Source organism: Lepidochelys kempii, chromosome 2 (assembly GCF_965140265.1).
Source record: "Lepidochelys kempii isolate rLepKem1 chromosome 2, rLepKem1.hap2, whole genome shotgun sequence".
Classification (NCBI taxonomy): Eukaryota; Metazoa; Chordata; order Testudines; family Cheloniidae; genus Lepidochelys; species Lepidochelys kempii.
Window position 1 is genome coordinate 108,199,775 of NC_133257.1, and position 22,919 is coordinate 108,222,693.

General features: G+C 42.5%; 1 protein-coding gene across 2 annotated transcripts in view; it reads right to left on the reverse strand.

Annotated features, from left to right (window-relative positions):
- The window catches only part of CDKAL1 (CDKAL1 threonylcarbamoyladenosine tRNA methylthiotransferase), a 664,051-nt gene that overhangs the window by 127,100 nt on the left and 514,032 nt on the right, over positions 1–22,919 (reverse strand). For both annotated transcript variants that reach the window (XM_073331895.1, XM_073331896.1), the window contains exon 13: positions 10,651–10,713. In XM_073331895.1, the coding sequence (XP_073187996.1) occupies positions 10,651–10,713 (63 nt within the window). The remainder of the gene's footprint in view (positions 1–10,650; positions 10,714–22,919) is intronic.

The following is a 22,919-nucleotide window of genomic DNA, read 5'->3' on the forward strand; positions in this document are numbered from 1 at the left end:
TCCCACAGCTGGCTTTTAGGGTGGGTGATCTACATAAAAAGCCAGTATAAAAAAACCTTAGTGCTTGATCACACACTCACTGAAGTCAATGGCAAAGTTCCTATTGACTTTAATGTTGCAAGATCAGGGCCATTACAACCACTATTATCCCCTTGTCTTTCTGCTAGTCAATGACACGTGGCATAGAAGTTACATTTGCGCTGTTCTCTTGAGAGAGCAAGTTATTTTGTGTTGATTCCCTATACTGTGCTTCCTTTCCTCCCTTAGGTGGTGCCGTGGCCAACAGCCATGGTACTGCCACGTCAAGGCACATCAGAGCAATAATGGTCACAAAACTCAAATGGGATCAAATGTTTCTGATGGTAACAACTGAAAGGCAAGAAGATGGATGTCCCATTTGTCAACATCTTTCTGGTAACAGGCTGTCCAAATTTGAAGACAATATTTTGGAAGCAACTGCACCAAGACCTTGCTGAGGAACACTATTACTTCTGTGCTATATAAAATTATACTTGGGAATATGCAAGCAAAAGTTGCATAGGATAATTTTGCTACAGTATCACACTGCAAATTCATGTCTAATAATTTGCTTTCCACTATCACCACAAAGATCTCTTTTAGCCTTACTACATTTCAGGTTTTCCCACCCCATAAGAATGTGTGTTCTGGGTTATTTTTCCACATATTTTTCTGTATTGAACTCTTTAATGAATATTTTGCCCATTATTATTATCGTTTTTAGATTTCGCTATATTATTTCTCATGCTGTAGGGGTTGGTTTGGGGTAAGTCCCAATTTAGTAAAATCTGTGAATTATCTCTTCAAAATCATTAAGATATTTAAATAAGACATAATTAACTGTGTGGCTCACTAGACACCTTCAAAGTCAATATTTCTCTGTTACTTTATTACCTTTGGTTACCGTCTTGCCTGTTTTTAATGCATGTCTGGTGACAAGACAGTTTTTAGTAAGGTTTCATTTTTTCTGTAATGAAAATCTGTCATACTTGAACAAAATGCAACCACTTTTCACTCTGAAAACTGAGGCAGTAATCCCAAACAACTCAGTTATCAGGAGGTAGTGAAGTCTTTTTTTTTTTTCATGTTTTCTGATTAAGTGCTAACAATTGTTACAGCAAAGTCTTAAACCAAAACTTTAAACAGCAATATACTGCATATTTTAATATATTTGTATTCATCAGTGTTGCAAAACAAAAGCAACAGCAAACCAAATTTTTTCCGCATTAACTTAGGATGCAAGACATATCTGTGAGTGGATTATGTAAGTGTTCATTTATTGAAATTTCAATTACTGAATTAAGGACATTACGTGTCCTCTTCTTTCTAAGCAAGCCTTTCAATAAACAAGCAAGTCTCTCCATTGTAATATTCTGTTACCTTTTTTACTGCCTCCAAACTCTGTATGTTCCTAGAAACTGAACAGCTCTTTCTAAAACCCCAAATATTTGCCTGCTGTTTTTGGTTTCAGATGGTAAGAGAGAATGAACTTGGATACAGCTGATAGTTAAGTGAAGAAAAAGTAGCAGCTTTTCAGACCTTAAGATTTTCTTTTCCATCAAGCAGTGTTCAAGTGTGCCATTAGCACAAGACCATTCAAGTGTTTCTCTTTCAGTCTTCTTTCAAGCCTCACCACATACCACAAGTGCACAAACAGACTTATGTAACCTGCTTCAGGGCGGAGCATGAAAAACAAACAAATAAAATGAATCAATCCAGTGCCTTGTTTCTGAGGTTACAATAAGCATGTTTTCCACAAATATTTGGTCATATTTGACATATGATAAATTAAATCAAATCTGAAATGTCTTTTCAGGCATCAGTACACAGCTCTGTGCAAGCCAGTCGACAATAACCCACGTGTCTCATTTTCCAGAACACTTCAAAGCACCTGCTTTCCTGCATTAGGAAACTTGAGCTACGGCCTGACAAATTGTGGTAGCCTTCTGATATAGTACAGTGCTTGTTCTCGGAATTAATGGAAGCCAGGGACAGTGATTTTTGTTTTCAAAAGTCATCAATCCAAATCATTATCTGAGAAATCTGAAGCAAGAGAAAGTCTCTCAAAAGAAACTGCCTTTTTAAAATTCTGCCTAGAAATGCAATCTGCACATCCACATGGAAGTGGTGCTGTATATGCATACTCACAGACAAACAAACAATTAACATTGAAAAATCAATTCTCTCGTCAGAAAAAAATATTAAATGTGACAGGATCATTGCCTACTGTTTTACAGCGATTCTGAAAGGGGGCTTTTCTAACATTTAAAAAAATGTCAGGGCTAGTCTACACTGGTAATGCTAAAGTGCTGCCGCGGCTGCGCTTTAACATGCCTTGTGTGGTCGCTGCGCAGCCCTGAGAGAGAGCTCTCCCAGTGCTCTAAAAAAACCACCTCAATGAGGGACGTAGCTCCCAGCGCTAGGGCACTGTCTACACTGGCACTTTACAGCTCTGCAACTTGCTGCACTCAGGGGGGTGTTTTTTGACCCCCCCCCCGCGAGCAAGAAAGTTGTAGTCAGTGTCAGTGTAGATAAGCCCTAAGCATCTGATTTGGGGTACTCAAACTATGACTATCATTTCTTTTACAAGACAGCTCCTAGCATTCATATGTAAAACAGAGGACTCTTTAAGACTAGTAAGCTGTGAAACTCCTAACATTGTCTGTAATTAACAATGAGGGAGAAGACACAGAACCTTGGGGAATCAGGGAATGCTAGAACTGTAGCACTGCATGGATTATTGAAAGATGCAAGCCTCACTTGTTAGCTATATATAATGCTGCAACTCTATGTTCCTATTTTTCACAAGCTTCTTTCAAAAATGAAGTCTGGTGTTAATATTTTTAATTATGCCAGATGTAACATCCCCCCCCCCCAAATAAAAAGATAGATCATAGAAACAATCTTGGTACTTTGGGTCAGTTTGTAAGGAAACTATATGGAGGTTACTTTCTCAGTAAGATGCTTGTGAAAATGTTTTCTTAGATTAAGTTATTCTTTTAGTATTTAGGCATTTTCTCATGCAATCAAAGTTATACGAAAGAGTAGACAAATCAAAATTACAGGTTTCTGAACCACACATTTTAAAAAGTAGTACGATAGTATGTAGTATCATAGTATGATAGTGTGGCTCCTTTCAGGCTCAGTGGTGAGCCAGTATTGGGGCCTTGCTGGGTTGTTTCTGTTAGGAGGAGAAACTGATGATGGAGTTAGGTGTTTCTTTGGTGCAACCCTGTTTATGTATAAAGTAGTACACAAATCCTGTTTCCCTGAACACAGTAGAACCAAACAACAGGAGGCAGTTTACTTGGCTTCCTCTTAGGGCCATACTCAGTACAACTTCTCTCACTGTCTGCTGGCTTTCTGCTTCTCACTGATGCACAGACACATATCATTACCACCAATCAATGCCCCAGCCCCTGTGTGCGCAATCAGTCCCAGGGGAAACCCACATGGCCACACGGCTTAGCTTCTATTCATGCGTTGCCATGATGGGCCCTGCTTTGGGTGGTCGCTTCTATTGTTTCAACTATTACAACACAAAAAGGGTCTTAACTGGTCCCTCCATTTAGTCCAAATAAAGGGTGCTTAGTACATCCATGGAATTCTACTAGGTCTGTGTTGATAATAGCCATTTACACCTTCCGGCATAGCAATACACATCATTTTATTATAATTATTGTCATCACTATTACATGAGGCATTAAGTGTTTGCAGGATCCCAGCCATAGGAACTGATCCAGAGTCCACTGACATCAAGGGAAGTTTTCTCATTGATTTCAAGAGGTTCCGTATCAGACCCACAGATAACTAAATGAACTAATGAGAAAGGATCATGTGAGTTAAAATGGCTTAGTTATATGCCTAGCTAACTGGTCAACCATTTGGGGTATTATTAGAGACATGATTAGGTGAGATAGATTAGACAGATATCCTGTGCTACAGCATGTGTGTGTGTAAGAGGAGGTTACTTACGCATAACAGGAGGTTCTTAAAGATATGTGGCTCCATCTGTATTCCACTGAGGGGTTTATGCATGTACTCCATGTGCCTGGAGACAAGAGAATTTGAAAGTAGTGTCCTTTGATCCACGCATCATGGTTTTGTCCATGGTGATAAAGGGTGGGCAGACTGATCACCCCTCCAGTTCCTTCTCCACTGCAAATCCAATAGATCTGCAGCAGAGGGGGAAGGAGGATGAGAAGTAGAATACCAATGGAGATCACACATCTCAAAGAACCTTCAGTTAGAGGTAAGTAACTTCCTCTTTTTCTTCTTCTTCGAGTGATGGTCCCTATTATATTCCACTGAGGGTGACTAACAAGCTTTACCTAAGTTGGAGGAGAGTGCGAGGATGCAGATGGGAGAGATTAGCGGTGGAGAGCCATGCCCAAAGAGGCATCCATTGCCGAGTCATGCATTAAAGTGCAATGTGTAGCAAAGGTGTGTACTTAACTCCACATGGCCACTCTACAAATATCCTGAAGTGGTATGTCACAGAGTGAGGCCATGGTCAAAGGCTGGGCTCTCGTTGAATGTATAGCACCCCTGTGGCCTACGGAGGCTGGATAATGCACCCAGAAATCAACTTAAGAGATATGTTGTGTGGCGACTGCCTGTCCTTTAAACCGTTCAGCTATTGCGACAAACAGTCTGGGGGAATCTCCTGATCAATTTGTCCTCTGCAGGCAGAAGGCCAAGGCCCGATGGCCATAGAGAGAATGTTGCACCTTAGAGACTAACCAATTTATTTGAACATAAGCTTTCGTGAGCTACAGCTCACTTCACAGTATGCATCCGATGAAGTGAGCTGTAGCTCACGAAAGCTTATACTCAAATAAATTGGTTAGTCTCTAAGGTGCCACAAGTACTCCTTTTCTTTTTGCGAATACAGACTAACACGACTGATACTCTGAAACCTATAGAGAGAATGGAGTCGTTGCTCCTCTTCCGAGGCATGTGGCTTCGGGAAGAAAGCAGGTAAGTGAACAGATTGATTAACGTGAAACTGGGAGATGACCTTTGGCAAAAATTTGGGACGCAGGCTCATGAATACTTTATCTTTATAGAAAGTCATGGAAGGAAGGTCTGACGTCATGGCCCTGAGTTCACCAACCCTTCTCGCCAATGTGAGAGAAACAAGGAAAGCAACCTTCATGGAAAGGAGTGACATAGCATATGATACCAGCGGTTTGAAGGAAGGTTTGATTAGTACAGATAGAATCAGGTTGAGATCCCATTGGGGAGCAATGGGTTGTACAGGTGGGAAGGTTCTGATGAGGCTCTTCCAAAACCTAGCAGCCAACGAATAGGTAAAGATGGAGTATCCTTCCATCAGGGGGCGAAAGGCACTAATTGCCAGTAGGTGGGCCTTGAGAGAGCTGAGGCAAGATCCGATGCCTTTAAAGACAGGAGATAATCCAGGAGGAGGGGAATCCCCACTGCTTCTAGGGAAAGTCCATTGTGTTTTGCCCAAGCATTTCCACTTGGCTCGGAAATAGTGCCTAATGGAGTCCTTTCTGCTGCTGGAGAGGATGTTCTGCATGTCTGATGACTATGCCCATCCAAATACAAGGTTCTGAGGTGAAGCACCTGTGGATTGGGATGGATGATGTTGCTGTTGTGTTGTGTGAGGAGATCGAGGAGAGTAGGAATAGGGATTGGGGGACAGAGACATACAAAGGAGGTTGGAAAACCAAAACTGTCTGGGCTAATAGGGGGTGATCAGGATGACTGTCGTTTTGTCTCATCTGATCTTGTGATGCACTCATGGTAGGAGCAGGAGAGGAGGAAAGGTGTAATAGAGTTGGTCCGACCAGGGGAGGATAAGAGAGTCGCCCTGAGAGTGGTGTCCCAGGTGCTGCATTTTCTGTTGAATGGGGAGGCAAAGACATCTCTGGTCAGAGTTCCCCATTTGCTGAAGGTGTCCTGTAGCATGGTGTCATGGAGTTCCCACTTGTTGTCTATCACGAACTATCTGCTGACCGAATCTGCAATAACATTGTGTGTCTCTGGAAGATAAGCGCCAAATACGGTAATCTGGTAGGGGATGCACCAGTTCCAAAACTTTTGAGCACAGTCTCGTCACGCCTGTTGATGTAGCACACCAGTCATGGTATTGTCTGACATGATGAGAATATGATGGGAACAGATGAGTGGGAGAAAAGCTAGGCATGCCTTCCTTACTGCTTGGAGCTCCAAAATGTTAATTGTATTCTGGACTCCCAAGGAGTCCATGTTCCCTCTGGCATGTGTTTGGCCATGTGCGCTCCCCATCGTAGGAGGGAGGTGTTGGTGATAATAGTCTTGTTCGGGGAGGAGGGTAGGAAGGGAATCTCTATGCAGATCTGACCTGGGTCCCTCCACCAGTGGAGGGATGAGATTACCTTGGGGGGAACTGTTAGCTTGAGGTCCATGGTGTGATGATTGGGCAAGTAAACTGTCTGGAGCCACATTTCGAAGAAGCCAGGGTGAAGTCGAGCAAAGGTAGTGATGTATGTGTGCACAAGGCCATGTGGCCCCGGAGGGATAGGCAAGTCCTGGCCATGACCAAAGGATTGTTGACTACGGGAGTTATGAGTTTTGCAGACTCTGGAACCTGTCTCGTGGTAGGTAGGCTCATGCCATGATGGAGCTGATAGTGGCCCCTATAAAGTCTAGGCATTGTGTGGGGTTTAAAGATGATTTTTTTGGCATTGATACTGACTCTGAAGGAAGAAAGGAGGCTGAGCAACATGGAGGTTGAAACTTGGACCTCATGTCTGGACTGTGCCACCAGGAGCTAGTCGTCAAGATATGGGAACACAAGCACGCCATAATGCCTGATGTGGGCTGCCAAAATGGAGAAAACCTTGGTGAAAACTCTGGTGGCAACTCCAAAGGGAAGAACTCTGTATCGGAAATGTTGCGAGCCAACTGTGAACCTCAAGAAATGTCTGTGGGCTGGATGAATGTCGATGTGAAAATAGGCGTCCTGCATATCAAGAGCTGTAAACCACATGCCTTTTTCTAATGAGGGGATAATCACTCATTTCATAGGTGTGACCTATGAAACTTGGGCTTACCCTGCAACAACAAAAAAGGACACTGACTGTACCAGGTTCTGTTGTGCTGAACCTGGACACACTGTGTGTACTGGGCTCTGAAGAACATGTAAAGCTCGCCAAATTTTAGTAGTTTGACCCATCAAACTATTATCACAGCTGCATTAACATCTTTTAACAACAAGATTACTGGCTTTAAAGGACAAGTATGATTTGGGAGAAAAACATTAGAAAAGCTAAGCATTCTCTACAGATAGGAAAGACAAAGATTTCTCTCAGTACAACACTGAATCACTAAAATGCAGAGTGCAAAGGCTTCAATGGCATTTTTTTGTGTCAATACATGATTTTAAATTCAATAAAAAATGATAAGTGAGAATGGTGTAGCTGAAGAACAAAGAAAAATCCCTAATATTTAAGTTTAATTTATTTAAAGCTTTGCTTACTGTGATAGCCTTCTGAGAAACACATATCATGTTTATGAAGGTCTCAGGAGAATCTCTATCTATATCTATTTATTTCCATATATCTTATTGCAGAAATAGTAGTGCTGTAACAAGATAATGCACATAAAACAAAAAGATGACATAACAGTCAGTGTTCAGATTTAAAATCTGTAAGACCCATGCCCTATATAAACACAGGCACAAAGGCAAGTATTTCAGAAATAGGAATAAATTGCCCAGAAATGGACCTCTGTATTTCTCCACAGAGGACTATAAAAACACTTTAAAAAGTGTCTAAATGGGCCATCTTGATTATCACTACACAAGTTTTTTTTTTTCCTCCTGCTGATAATAGCTCATCTTAACTAATTAGCCTCTCACAGTTTGTATGGTAACTTCCAACTTATCTGTGTGTATACATCTTACTATATGTTCCATTCTATGCATCCGATGAAGCGGGCTGTAGCCCATGAAAGCTTATGCTCTAATAAATTTGTTAGTCTCTAAGGTGCCACAAGTACTCCTGTTCTTTTTGCAGATACAGACTAACACGGCTGCTACTCTGAAGCTTTAAAAAGAGTTTGATTAAATCTGTTTCTAGAAAAGCTATGTAAAATTGTAAATTCTGGAAGAAGGTTAAGCACATGTAAATAATAGGATCATTCACAGTGGCCTTTTAATAAACAAAGTATTTGGGGAGTCCTCCACATAAAATTATTTGATTTTTTTTACAAAATGATGCATTTTAGAAATTAATTTTTTCACTTGAAAGCTGGGAACACTTCACAAGCATCTGATTTCAGGTTTTTGATAGATTTCTCACGTCTTCAGGACGGCTGCTACAACCTGGCTCTTGGTGGTACAGTAGTTACAAGAGTCACAGGGCTGCAGGCACTGTAAGCATGAAAGTGCCACTGAATAATAATAAAGTGCCTCCTCTCCTTCTCCCTGGCATGGGGGAATCTCCTGTCTCTCTACATTCCACCTTGTTATCTGAGGAGAATGAGAGCAGAGATGGCAATTGTTTGGGAAAGATGACATGTCCCAACTGCGAATTCTCTTATTATTTTTTCTAAATGAGAACTGACTCCTCTCATCTGCAAAAGACAAGCACCCCAATTCCACTGCCTCTCCCTCTAGGGAGAAAGATAGTTAATATACAAACAGACTTTGAAATGCCTGTAAATCTTTTACAGTGCAGGAAATTGCATGAATATGTACACATTTTGAGAGGGAAAATCTCCTGGAACAGCTGTTTTAACTTTTTTCTTTATTATTGATACAGGTTCTCCATAGTGATCAAGCCTAAAAAACGGCACACATAAGACTAGGCATGCAGGATCAGAAGGAGGGACCACTTACTGCACACAGACATCTCTTGTTATATGGCTGGCTAAGGACCTGCTTGCGGACATGAACTTTTTTCAGATAAATTTCCATACAAAATCCATACAATTTGGATTAATGTGATTAAAATTAAAAACTAGGAATTTTATCAGTTGTAAATATTAGAATGAAGGGTTAAATTGGAAACGAAGTGCATGCAGCCAGAACACTTGCAGCTGGTTCTCTAGGCTCACTGCCAATGGGGAGAGAATTGCACTGGGGAAAACCTTCATAGGCAGAATTTTTAAAAAATGGGGAAGGAGGAGTTCCCCCTTACACTTACATTTCTTCTCTTGTTCCTTTTACTCTTTCAGACACACACATGCATACATGTAGCAAGAATGAAAGTGCCAAAAGAGTAAAACTTGTTAGCTTTAAAAATCACTCATCAAGCAATTCTATTACTTTTAATAATTTATTAAAGGTCCTAAAACAAAGATCAAAAGGAAATATATCTAAGCATTTATATTCAGTTCCACATCGCTTCATGACTAATTTGTAAAGGAGTGTATAAGTCTTCACAACTGAAGCCAAAATCATTTGAGGATACTTTGATATAATGCCACAAAGGATATGAACAGGAAGGCAGCAGGAATTACAAATGGCCAAGCTCCATTAAGAGTGCTAATAAAAGAATAATGGAATTTCCTTGTGTGATGAATTAAAAAAAGTGTTTAGTACAGGAGAATTTAGACAAGAAGAAGAGTATCAAAGCTTTTGGCTCTTCAGTTGCTTCTCTTTATTAGATCTTAACTGATCTATTACATTTATCTTACACTGCTCCAGCTTCAAAATGCAATATTCCCATCAGAAATCCTGTCACTAATTTCTTTTACTCATAACATTTGTCAATTGCCACCAGCCCTTAACATCTGCACTATCAGACTATCCAAGTCTCTCTACAAAAAAGACATTTTAAAGTGAAGGATGTAACTTGAAAATAATTTTACCAATTATATATCTACTGTTAATGCTTTTGAAAATTTGTCAATGCTCGAGATAATTGGTTGGTATGGAAATATCATAGTAACAAACTGCATGAAGTTATTCAGGAAAGAGTTCTCTATTTCCAACACACATTTATTTCCACACAGGGGCATAACTTACTAGTAAGAATGACAAGACAGATAGATGACTCACTAGTACTTTTTAAAAATTCCAATATTTTCCAAATTGCACAAATACTTAGCCCTTCTCAAAACAGCAACACCACAAAAGTAGATCACATATTGCTGACAAATAGTTACAAATCAGCTGTGCATGCTTAAACTCATGAATGATTGGGTGTATTTTCTTCCTTAGAATGCCCAGCAGGATTTCTGTTAACAAAGCAACCCCTCCAATCATACCTCCAGAATCAACAGGTAATCCATTAGGGTCACATATTTCAAGGCTTAATGGGCATAACAAACTAACCAATGTATTCAAGAGTAACAAGCTTTAAAAATGTATCAAATACCATGTGTTGATTTTATAAGATTCATTGTCAATCCATAAATTATATTTCTGGAAGGTCAGTCAGAGCTGTATGTTTCACAAATATCAAATCCAGAAATACAGTTTCAGGCTTAGGCATGAACAAATGTATCACTTATACATTTAACATATTACAATTAAAAGAAAGTTAAGATGCCTTAGAGACACTTCAAGAGCTTCATCATTCTCTTTCACCTTTATATTTATCACACAAGATAGTTATCTTAAATGTTTTAAATTGTTCTAAACAAAACATACTGCTAGTGTATTTTTTTTCTTACCTTAGGATCATAAGGATTGTATGAATGAAAAAGTTGGGATAGATCCTTAGTTCTTTGCTTTTTCTGCAGAATAATAATAAAAATAAATAAATGTATTAGAGAAATTAAAGAGCAAAAGAAAGGAACAGCAGATTTTAAAATGCTTTATACAAGTATACACATGTACGATCTGCAGACTTGTTAGTGGAACTGCACGTGCGAAGTATAGATTATGCATGGTAAGGATATTTAATATCACAAGGAAGAGCTAACATATTATTAAATAATCATTTTAAAGGCATTACCTTAATAAAAATAAGGCACGTGTATATACATCTGTAATATCATAGGAATCTGTGAATATCTGAGATGCATTTTAAGTTATTTAGAAGAAATCATCTATGTTTTGGAACATACCGTACTGAAAATTTGGAAAGATTTACCTATAATTCAAGCATTTTTCATAGTCTAGTCTTACAGTAGAATAGGTTTAATGGCAGTTTAAAGTTGCCTCATTTATTATTTGTATTATTCTTTTGGTGTTAACGCTGCTGTAACCCTGATTCTGGACAATTAATAAATGCTATGATATTTAATGCCCCTAACAAATTCTTCTGTAACTGAAGATATGGTGCAGAGAGAGATGGGAAGAAAACAGTCACTGTGGGCTGAATCCGACTTAGACTGAAATCAATGAAAGACTTTCCACTAAGTTTAATGGAAGTTAATCAGACCATCTGTAGGGAAAATTAAATACAACCTTTCAGCTGCATCTAACTTGACAAAATAGTGCTGACTGCAGCTGCCTTTATATTTAATATAAAAATGTGCCTCACAGAGGCTACAAATCCCATACAAGTTCCATTTTGACTACAGGAGAAAACTTGCTGCTTAGAAAAAGATGGATCGTTGTGTGCTCTAAACTTAAGTAAACCAGGGGCATCTACATGCTATGTTCTTCAACTCTTAGGTTGTATTTTGGCCTGTAGGCTGCACTTAAGTCAGACAAGTTCACCATCTAATTAGATGGATCTATTGATGTTTATAGCACTTTGGACTCTAAACAGGTGGCTGCATGACTGCAATGTTTATTTTAAGCAGCCGGAATGTAGTAGGCAATTTAGGTTATCTTTGATGATGCAACAGGAAAATCCCTAATTATTTCCCATCTTGGCACCACTTTTATTTTCTTTTAAAAGTGGAAATACAATGGCTTCATATTGCATGTGGTAATTCTAGTTTCCAGGCCAATACAATCTTATGAAGGTACCTGCAGCTAGGATAATTAGGGACACTAAAGTTATCAGACGAATAACTATTTTTCTGTGAGGTCAGTACTTCTGTTTTAGTTACCAGCACTAAAGAGTCAAGAATAATAATCTCTCCCTCTTTAAACAAGCAGGGTAAATGATGGTTTTCAGTATAAAAAAGGAGCATATGTGTAGCTGATACTGATTAGCATAAGTAATACCTAATAAGAAGAGTTGTTCTTCTGAGACTGCGAATGAGCTAATTGGTTTCTCTATCACTAAGATTAGTGATCTCTAAGATAAATTTTTCTAGTTGTAGTTTCTTCTTCCAGCTGCACAGCAATACAGTATGTCTTCACCAAAGAACAGATCTCCTTAGCATGGGATCTTTAGCATCAGGTATGCCAAAGTGTTTTTTTTCCAAATTATTAAATAAAAACATTGGCTATCTCAGGTATTTCAACTCATCAGCTCCACCAGTCTGGATTACCAGGCATTCTAAATGTCTTCCCTGTCAGTTATTCAGAGAAATATGATGATAAATTGGAAAACTATAGGTACATTATAATTTACTAAGCTCCTTAGTAAAATATTAATACATAAGTATGCAAAAAGTAAACAAACAAAAAAAAGATTAGTCAAACTTGGAAACTTCTATCAGATTTCATAGAAATATCTGGAGAAGATATAATTCTTATTTGTCCATATTCGTGACAGCTCGTCCCTCCTCTCTTCTTAGCCCGTTTTTTCTAATGCTCATGATGTTCTTTTTATTATATTATTGTAATTGCTTTAAGAAAACCAATAACATTATATGACAGAGAAGCCAGCTGCAGCCCCTTGACTCCTGGCAAACTGCCATGTGTCCCTCAGTCAGGCAAAGCATGGATGCCCTCTCTTATACCCTGTACACATTCCATCTAGCACTCTTTCATTAAAGGATATATAAGTTTCTTTCCTCACTCTCAAAACACGGACATTTTTTTTTCCTCTACGTAAAACAAAATGGTTATTACAAAGATGGTGGAGGGAGCTGTACAGTCACTAAAAGAGAGAGGCAAGGGAGGATGGCACACAGAGGTTTGGGGGTTAGAAGATGGAGGAATGAAACAAGATCCTGGTGTGTGAAAAGTGCTTGGCCTACAGAAGTATGGTGTGTGCTACCCTGTAGTGATAGCTCTTGGTTCACTGACAAAAAATTTAATTCATGCAGTTACGGTTGCTCAATGGTATCTCATGCCCTTCCAGAACATCAAGTTCAGCAAAACTCAAACGTCTGAAAAACAAGGAATAAAGAGTTAAGGTATGCCTCCCAAACTATGTCCCTGGACCACCGTCCCCTCCACTCCAGACGGGGTAATAAATAACTTAATTCTGCATTTTTGGTTTTTCAGAGGTTTACATTTGTGTCACCATAACTCTTTGTTTCCTGATTTTCAAAGTTTACGTTTAGCCATTCTTCACATTCTAGAAAGCCATTGGGCAACCTTAACTCTGCATTATCAAAGTTTTGGGGTATTTAATTTCCTTGTTTTTTTTTAAAAATGATTTCTTCACAGGCCTATTTATTAGAGCTCAGCTGTCCCACTCCACTACCTCTGACACCTGGGCAATGATTACCCTGGCCACAGAATGAACTGGCTGCATGTTAGTCCCTTTGTTGACTCTGCATCATCTCCTTGTCTCCAGTCTCTTTGCCTGTCCAGCACAGCCTGGTTCTCCCTTCCCACCTGTCCTTTCCATGGAGAGGCAGGCATCAGAATGAGATCCACAGGCTGAGGATCTGGGGAGAGAATGTAGGAACAATGCAGGGATGAGCACTGAGTCAGTGAGGGCATTTTCTGAAGGGAGGTCACAGATATAGGGGGGACATAAAAGGACAAATGGTCCAGTGGTTTGGGACTGGAACTTGAGATACTTGGTGTGACAGGTTTCAATTGGTCCACCGAGCCGCTGGGTGGCTCCTCTGCGTTCCCGCCCAGGGCCCTGACAGTGGCGGGAGGAGAGGGTCCTGCCACTGGGTCAGCGGGGAACCATCCGCGCCCCGCTGACCAAATAGACCCACCGCACTGTGGAGTTCTGCCCCTGGGCTACTTCCTAATCGGTCTCTCGAGCGGGTCCCTCTGGTCCCTCCAGCTCGTCAAGGTATTCAGCTGCTGGCAGCTCCAGCTCCCCCTCTGCATCAGGCTCACGCTGGCCTGGGTTACTGCCTGGCTCCTCCAGTTCCTCTGGGTACTCGGCAGCTGGCAGTCCTGGTAGCCCCAGTCCTTCCTTCAGGTCAGGTTTCTCCTGGTCCAGGTCCTCCCCTGGCTCGACAGCAGGGTCAAGAGGGAACAGCCAGCAGCCTGTGTCTCCCTCCCTCCCTGGTGCTGCCCTCACTGGACTAAGGGCCCTCCCTTTCTGAGGGTTGGAGTAAGCTTGGTCTGGCACTGCCCATGCAGGCTGAGAGAGTGGCTCTTTACCCTCTGGTTCGGAGGGAAGCCCCCCTGGCTCCCTACACTTGGGTTCAATCCCCTGCTCTGCAACAGATTTTCTGTGTGACCTTAAGCACAGACTGTGTGACCTTGTGCAAGACTGCCTCTCTGTGTCTCAGTTTTCCCATCTGTAAAAATGGGAATAATTGTTACTTCCCTACCCACAGAGGTGCTTTGAGAATAAATAAATTAAAGACTGTGAGGCACTCAGCTACGACAGTGATAGGGACCATATAAGTACCCGTCATTGACTGATTGATGTGGGGATTTTAGGGGGCAAAGCTGAAGCCACCCTAACATTGTCCACTGCATAGCTCTTCCTTGCACTATTCCAACACTTCCCCTCAATGCTCTGATCCTCATATTCCAACCCCCAACTGCTCAGACTCCCTTACCACTGCTCCAGCTCTTCCAATGCTCCTGCCATCACACTTGTTCTGAGTCGCCTTTCACACAGCCCTGCTGCTCCAAGCCCTCTACACATACATCCCTGCTGCTTTGGGTGTCCTTGTCCTGGATCCACCCTCTTCTGTGTCACTCTATGCCCCTGGGAAGGCCAAGAAGAGCTACCTTCGTGGGGCTGTGCAGCATGCATGTACCAGCTGGAGGCAACAAGGGACAGGAGAGTGGAGATGCTACCCAGATCTGGGTTTAGTGTACAGGAAAGGGGTTCTACACACCCAACTGCAGTATAGGAGGTTCAGAGAGGTGTGAAGTGGCCCATGCATCTCAATGAAATATTCTCAGCAGAATAAGAACACGCCAAGGAGAGGAATACAGCCTAAAACAATAGCTCTGAGAGGTGTATACTGCTCCATAGTGGTTATTCCCCCCCCCCCCACCGCCCCGTGTCAGTGCTTATGAGCCTGTGCTAGGCATCTAGAATTCCTGTTCTCAACTCCTCCCCACAGTCTCAGTAGCATGGCCCAGATGCACAGTGATTTAGGTACTCAGCTCCCATCTTTGGCACCTAAACCGAAAATTTATGTCCCACTGAGATTCTTAAAACTCCTGCTCAGCAGCTATTACAGGGTAAATCCAGCTTTACTCCTGTGGCTCCATCACTCTGTGGGGATGGCACATGCGCTGTTTGGTCAGGACTAGGAACTGCCAGGGGCTTGAGCATGCTCAGTGAGGACAGAATCTTCAGAGATTTTTAGCTGCTAAAATCTAAGAAGTCTCTACTGAGCATGTGCAGACAGTAATATTTTAAAGCCTCATAATTTGGCCAAATTTCGGCAGATTTCCACAGGGACAGCAAAAGGCACAATTCTAACAAAAATGCCATCCCCTTGCTACATTTTAAGACCCTGCTCCAAAGTCTGGGGGCATTAGAGCAATTCAAAAAAAAGGTTGCCAGAGTTTTGTAATATGGACAAAACAACATATTTTTTCCCTAGCCTCGTTCTTGAAAACAGCTGAACTGTTTTAGTTGAAATTCTCGCCTCCATGACTCCCACAAAATATCTGCATGACTGAGAAACCCACAATGTACATTTTTGGCCCAAACGGTGAAAGATTGGCAAAGTTATAAGCCACCAAACACAGGGTCTTATAATGAAAAGTGTTGGGCAACCATACTGATAGGCAGCTCTATCAAGCCCACCTATATATTTAAATAACCACAATTTCTCCTTGGGGAAAAGGAGAGAGAGAGAGAGAACAAACCACACATGGCAGATGCTATTCACATTGCTCAATGCACTTCTGGAAAGTGCTCAGATACTTTGGTGATGAATACAGTGTAAAAACCAGAACAAAAAAGAATATTCACAGAATACTTAATGGTCAAAATCATATTTCATCAGTGCTCAGTGGGCCTTATACACTTAAGCAGAAACATTTTCAGACAACCACAAATTCCTATAACATATATTTTTAAATGAAAGAATTAATTATATATTGCAGCTTTTAAATATTTCCCAAACATGCACTCAAGTGACTACACATTCTCTGAGATACTCAATGGCTGTTTGAATATTTTTCCTAATATATATAGCTGATGTCAGGCAGAGCTAACGCAGACTGTATTATTCAAACTAAAACTCTGGTTGTTTTTTGCTTCCCCCAAAACCAAATGAAAAACACAGCAGGCAGCTCTCAGAGATATTTCTGCAGCTTCTGAAAGTATCCATTTATTACAGAAATTAGATATGAAACTTCATTTTAATGTGGGCTTTTTTATAATTCAAAATGCAATTAGAACATATTTAACTAATATCCTCTCCCCCCTCCCTTCAAGGCATCACTGATGCTCTAGATGAAACCATATTTTTGGTTTAATCCCACTAATGCATATTTATTCAGGTTACCCCAGCAGTGTAACAGCTGTGGTAGATGAATCAGCACAGTAGGGAATAATAATACATCTCCTATGACCTGATATTATGAGGATTAAACAATACCATTGCCCAAATGCTGTTAAACAGTATAGTTTACAGCTCTCTTCAATATGTGAGTTTAAGGTAGAATTGCAATTGTTTGAGATCAAGGAGCACATTTACAACATTAATATGAAGAAATCTGTACTCTCTTTATATATCTTCTGTCATTGGATGCTATGTTATTAAAACATCTAGACACTAATTATACTATATTAAACACTGCCCTGCCTCATAAAAATCCATATTTTGAGCAGTCTTCTTCCTTCCATAAGTTCTCAAAATCTATTTTCATCAAATAAAAATACATACTAAATACAGACCTAATGCTATCTTCTATCAGAAAGACACACAAACAGTGGTGGAACAGGATATATGGCCCCCCTGGGGAACACAGAGGAAATATGTCTCCTTCTCTATGGAAGCAACAGCTCACCCTATGGAGCTTTCTGCCTCAGTGCCGTACGAAACGGTTAGCATTTTGGAGGCTCATGAGACTGCCGAGACAATCAAGCATGATGAAAGGCGGTACTCTCCACTGGGGAAGGAGTGGTTTTGGTATGCTGTGAAATTCTGATGAATCCTGGACAAATTTAATTTTAATCCTATAGTCCTTAGTCTACAGTACTCAAAGGACCAAGTTTTATGGAAATGATGAGGTAAACTCAATATGCCTTTTCAAAGTACAGATACAGCGGCATTCAGATACAATAGTGATGAGGGCCATTTTAAATCTAGGTGGAGGGGGAGTAATTCTTCACTTCTTTCTTTTACTACCAACTATAAACATCATGTTATTTGGCAGCGGCAACTGAGGTATTTTCCATTGCCCTCTTTAGCTGGGAAAAACATGCAAGCATCTGCTGTGAAATGGATTAAAACGTTGCTGCACCCTGATGTATGTACTGTAAAACTGTGTGTGCATGTGTGTGGTAGCGAAGGAGGGGTTGTTCCACACGAAGACCAAGTAGTGCAATTACCACTGCAACCTTCTCACTAAAATATCCCATGCTAGTTGAAGGAATTAGTAGCTTCCAGAAAGAATAGCAGTTTTCAACAATGATCCTACAGAACTGACATGAACTACAAAGCAACTTGAACTGTGTAATATTTTTGCAATGATGACTACAGACAGCATCGGTAGCCAGCACACAGTATGTTTAATATTAAAGGAAAGATCCTTGTGATTCCATCCAGAAATCCAAAACAATAGTGCCAAGATACAAGGAACTATTTCATCCTAATTTGTTTTACTTTTCCCCACATATTCATTTTTGAGCAGTAGTGAAACACTTTGTAATGCTTAGATCAGAAGGGATTGAAACCTGTATACTCTATCTCTTATTTACAGAAACACCACATTATTATAGAACAAAATAGATAGAGTAATAAGAAATGTACTGAAGATACTGGATAATTCTTTGAAAGCATGCCTTTATTTTTAAAGCAGTAAAATAATAATATCAGTGCTATACTATGGATGCTGGCTATATGAGTAAAATATTTGCAAAACAGATTATTAAAATTTTGAGAGAGAAATACCTATACAAATCTAAACCAACATATAGATTGTTTTAGGCCCAATTCACTGTGGATTGAAATAATATGTACACAACCACAGCAATGCTGCATTATAATAATATAAAATAATAATAATAAAATAATCAACTAATCATCCACAGGTATGTCTAATAACTCCAAAAACCCACCCTGGCTGGGTGAGAGGGAAGCCTTGCCTCACCTACTTTACAAGGCTCCTGGTTTCAGGGCCTCGGAGGAACAATTGTCTGGGTTTTTCCGTACCTCCCCTCTCCCAGACATTAACTGTTCCCTGCTCCAACTTACTTTCGCCCAATGACATTTCATTTGGTTTTCTGGACACATGGAACTGGGTAGCTGACCTCTCAACTACTGCCTCTGGCCGTAAAGGGCCAGTACCCCATCACAGATGCCTTAGCAATGCATTTCCATACCAAAACATGTTTGGATTTCTTTACACTATAACTTTTATTCAATTTCCTGTTTATAGGGTTTATAATGCTTGTTTGGGGATAACTGCAACATTCTTTGGATGTTTTCACCCACAGTTCCTTTTAAGTACTCTCAACCTTAATTTCATTTTACATAGTTTTTTGTCTAGGAATAAATAATAATGATAAGAGTAGGTCACTCCCCATTTTGAATCCCATTACAGGTTCCCATTTGGATCACTGTATTAAAAAAATCAGTTATGGTTCAAAACAAAATTATTATTCTCTCAGCTCTACTCATAATTGGTATACTCTTACCTTAATAAGTAGTCTGTGTTCGGACGTGATGCAGTATTGCTGCTCCACCTCCTATTTTACCCTGTGTGCTCAGACCTGCAAGGGACCTTCTACAGTTCCAAACTCCAGCCTAACAACTGAGAGAGGGGAGTTTGGAGCAGCCTGAGATACACTGCAAGTTAAATTGCTCACAGGTGCTGACATTCCAAGCAAAATCACAGTATGGTAAATTGACAAAGTAACTCAGAAAGGCTTTGGAACCACTATAGCCAGGACTAGAGTTGCCAGTGTCCGGTTTTCAACCGGAACACCCAGTCGAAAAGGGACCCTAACGACTCCTCTCAGCACCGCCGACTGGGCCGTTAAAAGTCCAGTTGGTGGTGTTGCAGGGCTAAGGCAGGCTAGTCCCTACCTCTCCTTGCTCCGAGCTGCGCCCTGGAAGCGGCCAGCAAGTCCGACTCCTAGGCTCCATGCGCTGCCCCGCCCCGAGCACCGGTTCCGCACTCCCATTGTTCGGAAACTGTGACCAATGGGAATGGGGGGTGAGGGGTGGGGAAGAAGGGGAATGCTGCTTGCGGGCGAGAGCAGCATGCGGAGCCTCCTAGCACCCCCTGCCTAGGAGCCGGATCTGCTGGCTGCTTCCAGGGCACAGCACGGAGCCAGGACAGGTAGGGATAACCTGCCTTAGCCCTGCTGTGCTGCTGACCAGGAGCCACCCGAGGTAAGCCCATGCCCCAACTCCCAACGCCAGCCCTAAGCCCTCCCCAAACCCAGAGCCCCCTCCTGCACCCCAAACCTCTCATCCCCGACCCCAGGCCAGAGCCCGCACCCCAAGGCCAGAGCCCTCAGCCCCCCTGCAGCCCAGAACCCCCTCCCACACCCTGAACCACTCATCCTTGGCCCCACCCTAGACCCTGCACACCCCCAGCCCAGAGCCCATACCTACTCCTGCATCCCAGTCCCTTGCCTCAACCCGCAGCCCCCTCCTGCACTCCGAATCCCTCAGCCCCATCCCCCAGCCTGGAGCCCCCTCCTGCACTCCAAACCCCTCATCCCTGGCCCCACCCCAGAGTCCGCACCCCCTCCTGCACTCCAACCCCCTGCTTCAACCCACAGCCCCCTCCTGAACTCCGAATCCCTCATCCCCACCCCCCCATCCTGGAGCACCTTCCTGCACCGCAAAACCGCCTCCCAGGTCCCACCCCAGAGCCTGCACCCCCAGCTGGAGTCCTCACCCCCTCCCGCACCGCAACTCCCTGCCCCTGCCTGGAGTCCCCTCCCACATCCTGAACCCATTTCTGGCCCCACCCTGGAGCCCACACCCCCAGTTAGAGCCCTCACCCCCCCCCCGACACTCCAACCTTCCGCCCCAGTACAGTGAAAGTGCGTGAGGGTGGAGGAGAGCGAGCCACCGAGGGAGGGGGAATGTAGTGAGTGGTGGGCGGGACCTTAGGGAAGGGGTGGGGCATGGGGCGAGCCTACAGTATTTTTTTTTGTGATTAGGAAGTTGGCAACTCTCGCCAGGACATATTTTTAATAATTTGTACTCAGAGTCGAATGTTTATTTCTTCAAATTCTGTACTTATATTTTGCCATAAATATGCACCAAATCACCGAAACAACCAAATTACTATGGCCAGCAGATAATCTGTTGTTGTGAAGAACAGAACAAGAAATTTGATCAAAACCAATGAACTACCCTTTTTGACCCTGAATTATTCTATATGTCATCCTAGTAGAAAAGAGGTTAGAAAACTGTTCCGCCCCAGTCAGATTACAGAAGTTTTTGATAAGCTTGTAATTTATTTTTACCATGATCCTATGACTGTTCCCTGCAAGGTCTGAAAGGGCAGAAGTGATAATGCAACTAACTTTCTACACCCAATTCTGACACCACTGCAATAAATCATTTTTATCAGCATTGCTACCACCAGTGGTATTATTCCTGCCTTGCCGATCACACCTATAACGAAACAGACTAAAATTCATTTCAGCGGGTGGCTATGGTTTTTGACCTAACCTATCTACTTCTGAATTACTATGTCAAAAACAGACTTACTGTTCTGGTTTATTTATTGATATACATACATTTCATTATTCATCTTTGCTTTTCTGAGAACACGGTTTTAAAGTTTTTGTCTGATAACAAGACAGACAAACAACAATGTATAATTCGATATTTTCAGCATTACTTATTCATATATCAGACTGCATTTTTTTCAACTCACAACATAAGTATAAAGCTACATAGCTGCATGTTATGCTTCCTGTGTTCTTTCAGTGCCATACTTTTACAAACACTAATTTTTTTCTCAATAAGTTTAAGTTTACTGTTTAAACAAGGACCCATATAATGTAGTGACACCATGGGAAGGGGGTAGAGGGGGAGATAAAAAAACTCCAATGTGTCTTTAAAAAAATCACATTGATCTAATTTGAGATCACAAATACTAAAATGTATTCATGATTATGGTAACATTGGTGACTCCATAGTTAAGGTTGAGATTTGAACTTAAAACAGGGATTTAACCTCTTTATTTAAAATTACAGCATTTACTCCCCAAAATTACAGTACTTACTCTTTGAGTACAGAATTAATTTTCTGAAAATCTACAAATAAATTCATTAGTTCATGAAGCAGAATTAATTAAAAATGGGTCTGTTAAGAAATTTAGCACCCAGTATCAGATTTCCTCCCCCACACAATAATCTCAGGAACAGAACATGCTCTTCAAACCTCTCATAGGCCAGGCGTCTGATTTTCGACTGGAACACCCAGTCGAAAAGTGATCATGGCGGCTCTGATCAACACCGCTGACCAGGCTGTTAAAAGTCCGGTTGGTGGCGCAGTGGGGCTAAGGTAGGCTCCCTGCCTGCTCTGGCTCTGCGCAGCTCCCGGAAGTGACCGGCATGACCCTGTGGCCCCGAAGCACAGGGGTGATCAGGGAAGCTCTGCGCACTGCTCTTGCCCCCAGTGCTGGCTCCGCAGCTCCCATTGGCCGGGAACCACAACCAATGGGAGCTGCGGGGGTGGCACTTGCAGGCTTGGGCAGAGTCCCCTGACTCCTCCGCCTAGGGGCTGCAGGGACATGACAGCTGCTTCCGGGAGCTGTGTGGAGCCAGCGCAGGCAGGGAGCCTGCCTTAGTACTGCTGCACCGCCACCCAGGAGCCACCTGAGGTAAGTGCCACTCGGATGGAGCCCGTGCCCTGAACTGTCTGCCCCAGCCCTGCCCGCCCTCCTGCACCCTAACTCCCTCCCAGACCCTGCCCCCCTACCCCAGCCCTGAGCCCCCTCCTGAAGCTTGCACGCCACTCCTCTTCCTGCACCCCAACCTCCTATCCCAGCCCTGAGCCCCCTCCTGAACCCCAAACCCCTCATCCCTGGCCCCACCCCAGAATCCACACCCCCAGCCGGAGCCCACACCCCCTCCCACACCTCAATCTCCTACCCCAGCCCTGCACCACCTCCTGCACCATAAGTCCCTCCCACAGCCTGCACCCTTGTCCCAGCCCTAAGCCCCCTCCTGGACCCTGCACCCCACACCCCCTCCCGCACTCCAACCCTCTGCCCCAGCCCTGAGTCCCCTAACACACTCCAAACCCCTTGGCCCCAGCCTGGAGCCCCCTCCTGCACCCCAAATCCCTGGCTCCACCGCAAAGCCTGCACCCACACCCCTTCTAGGGTGACCAGACAACAAGTGTGAAAAATCGGGATGGGGGTAGGAGATAATAGGCTCCTATGTAAGACAAAGCCCCAAATATCAGGACATCTGATCATTCTACCCTCTCCAATCCCCCTGCCCCAGCCCAGTGAAAGTGAGTGAGAGTGGGGAAGAGCGAGCGACAGCGGGAAGGGGGATGGAGTGAGGGGCGGGGTCTCAGAGAAGGGGTCTTGGGGAAGGGGCAGGAAAGGGGTG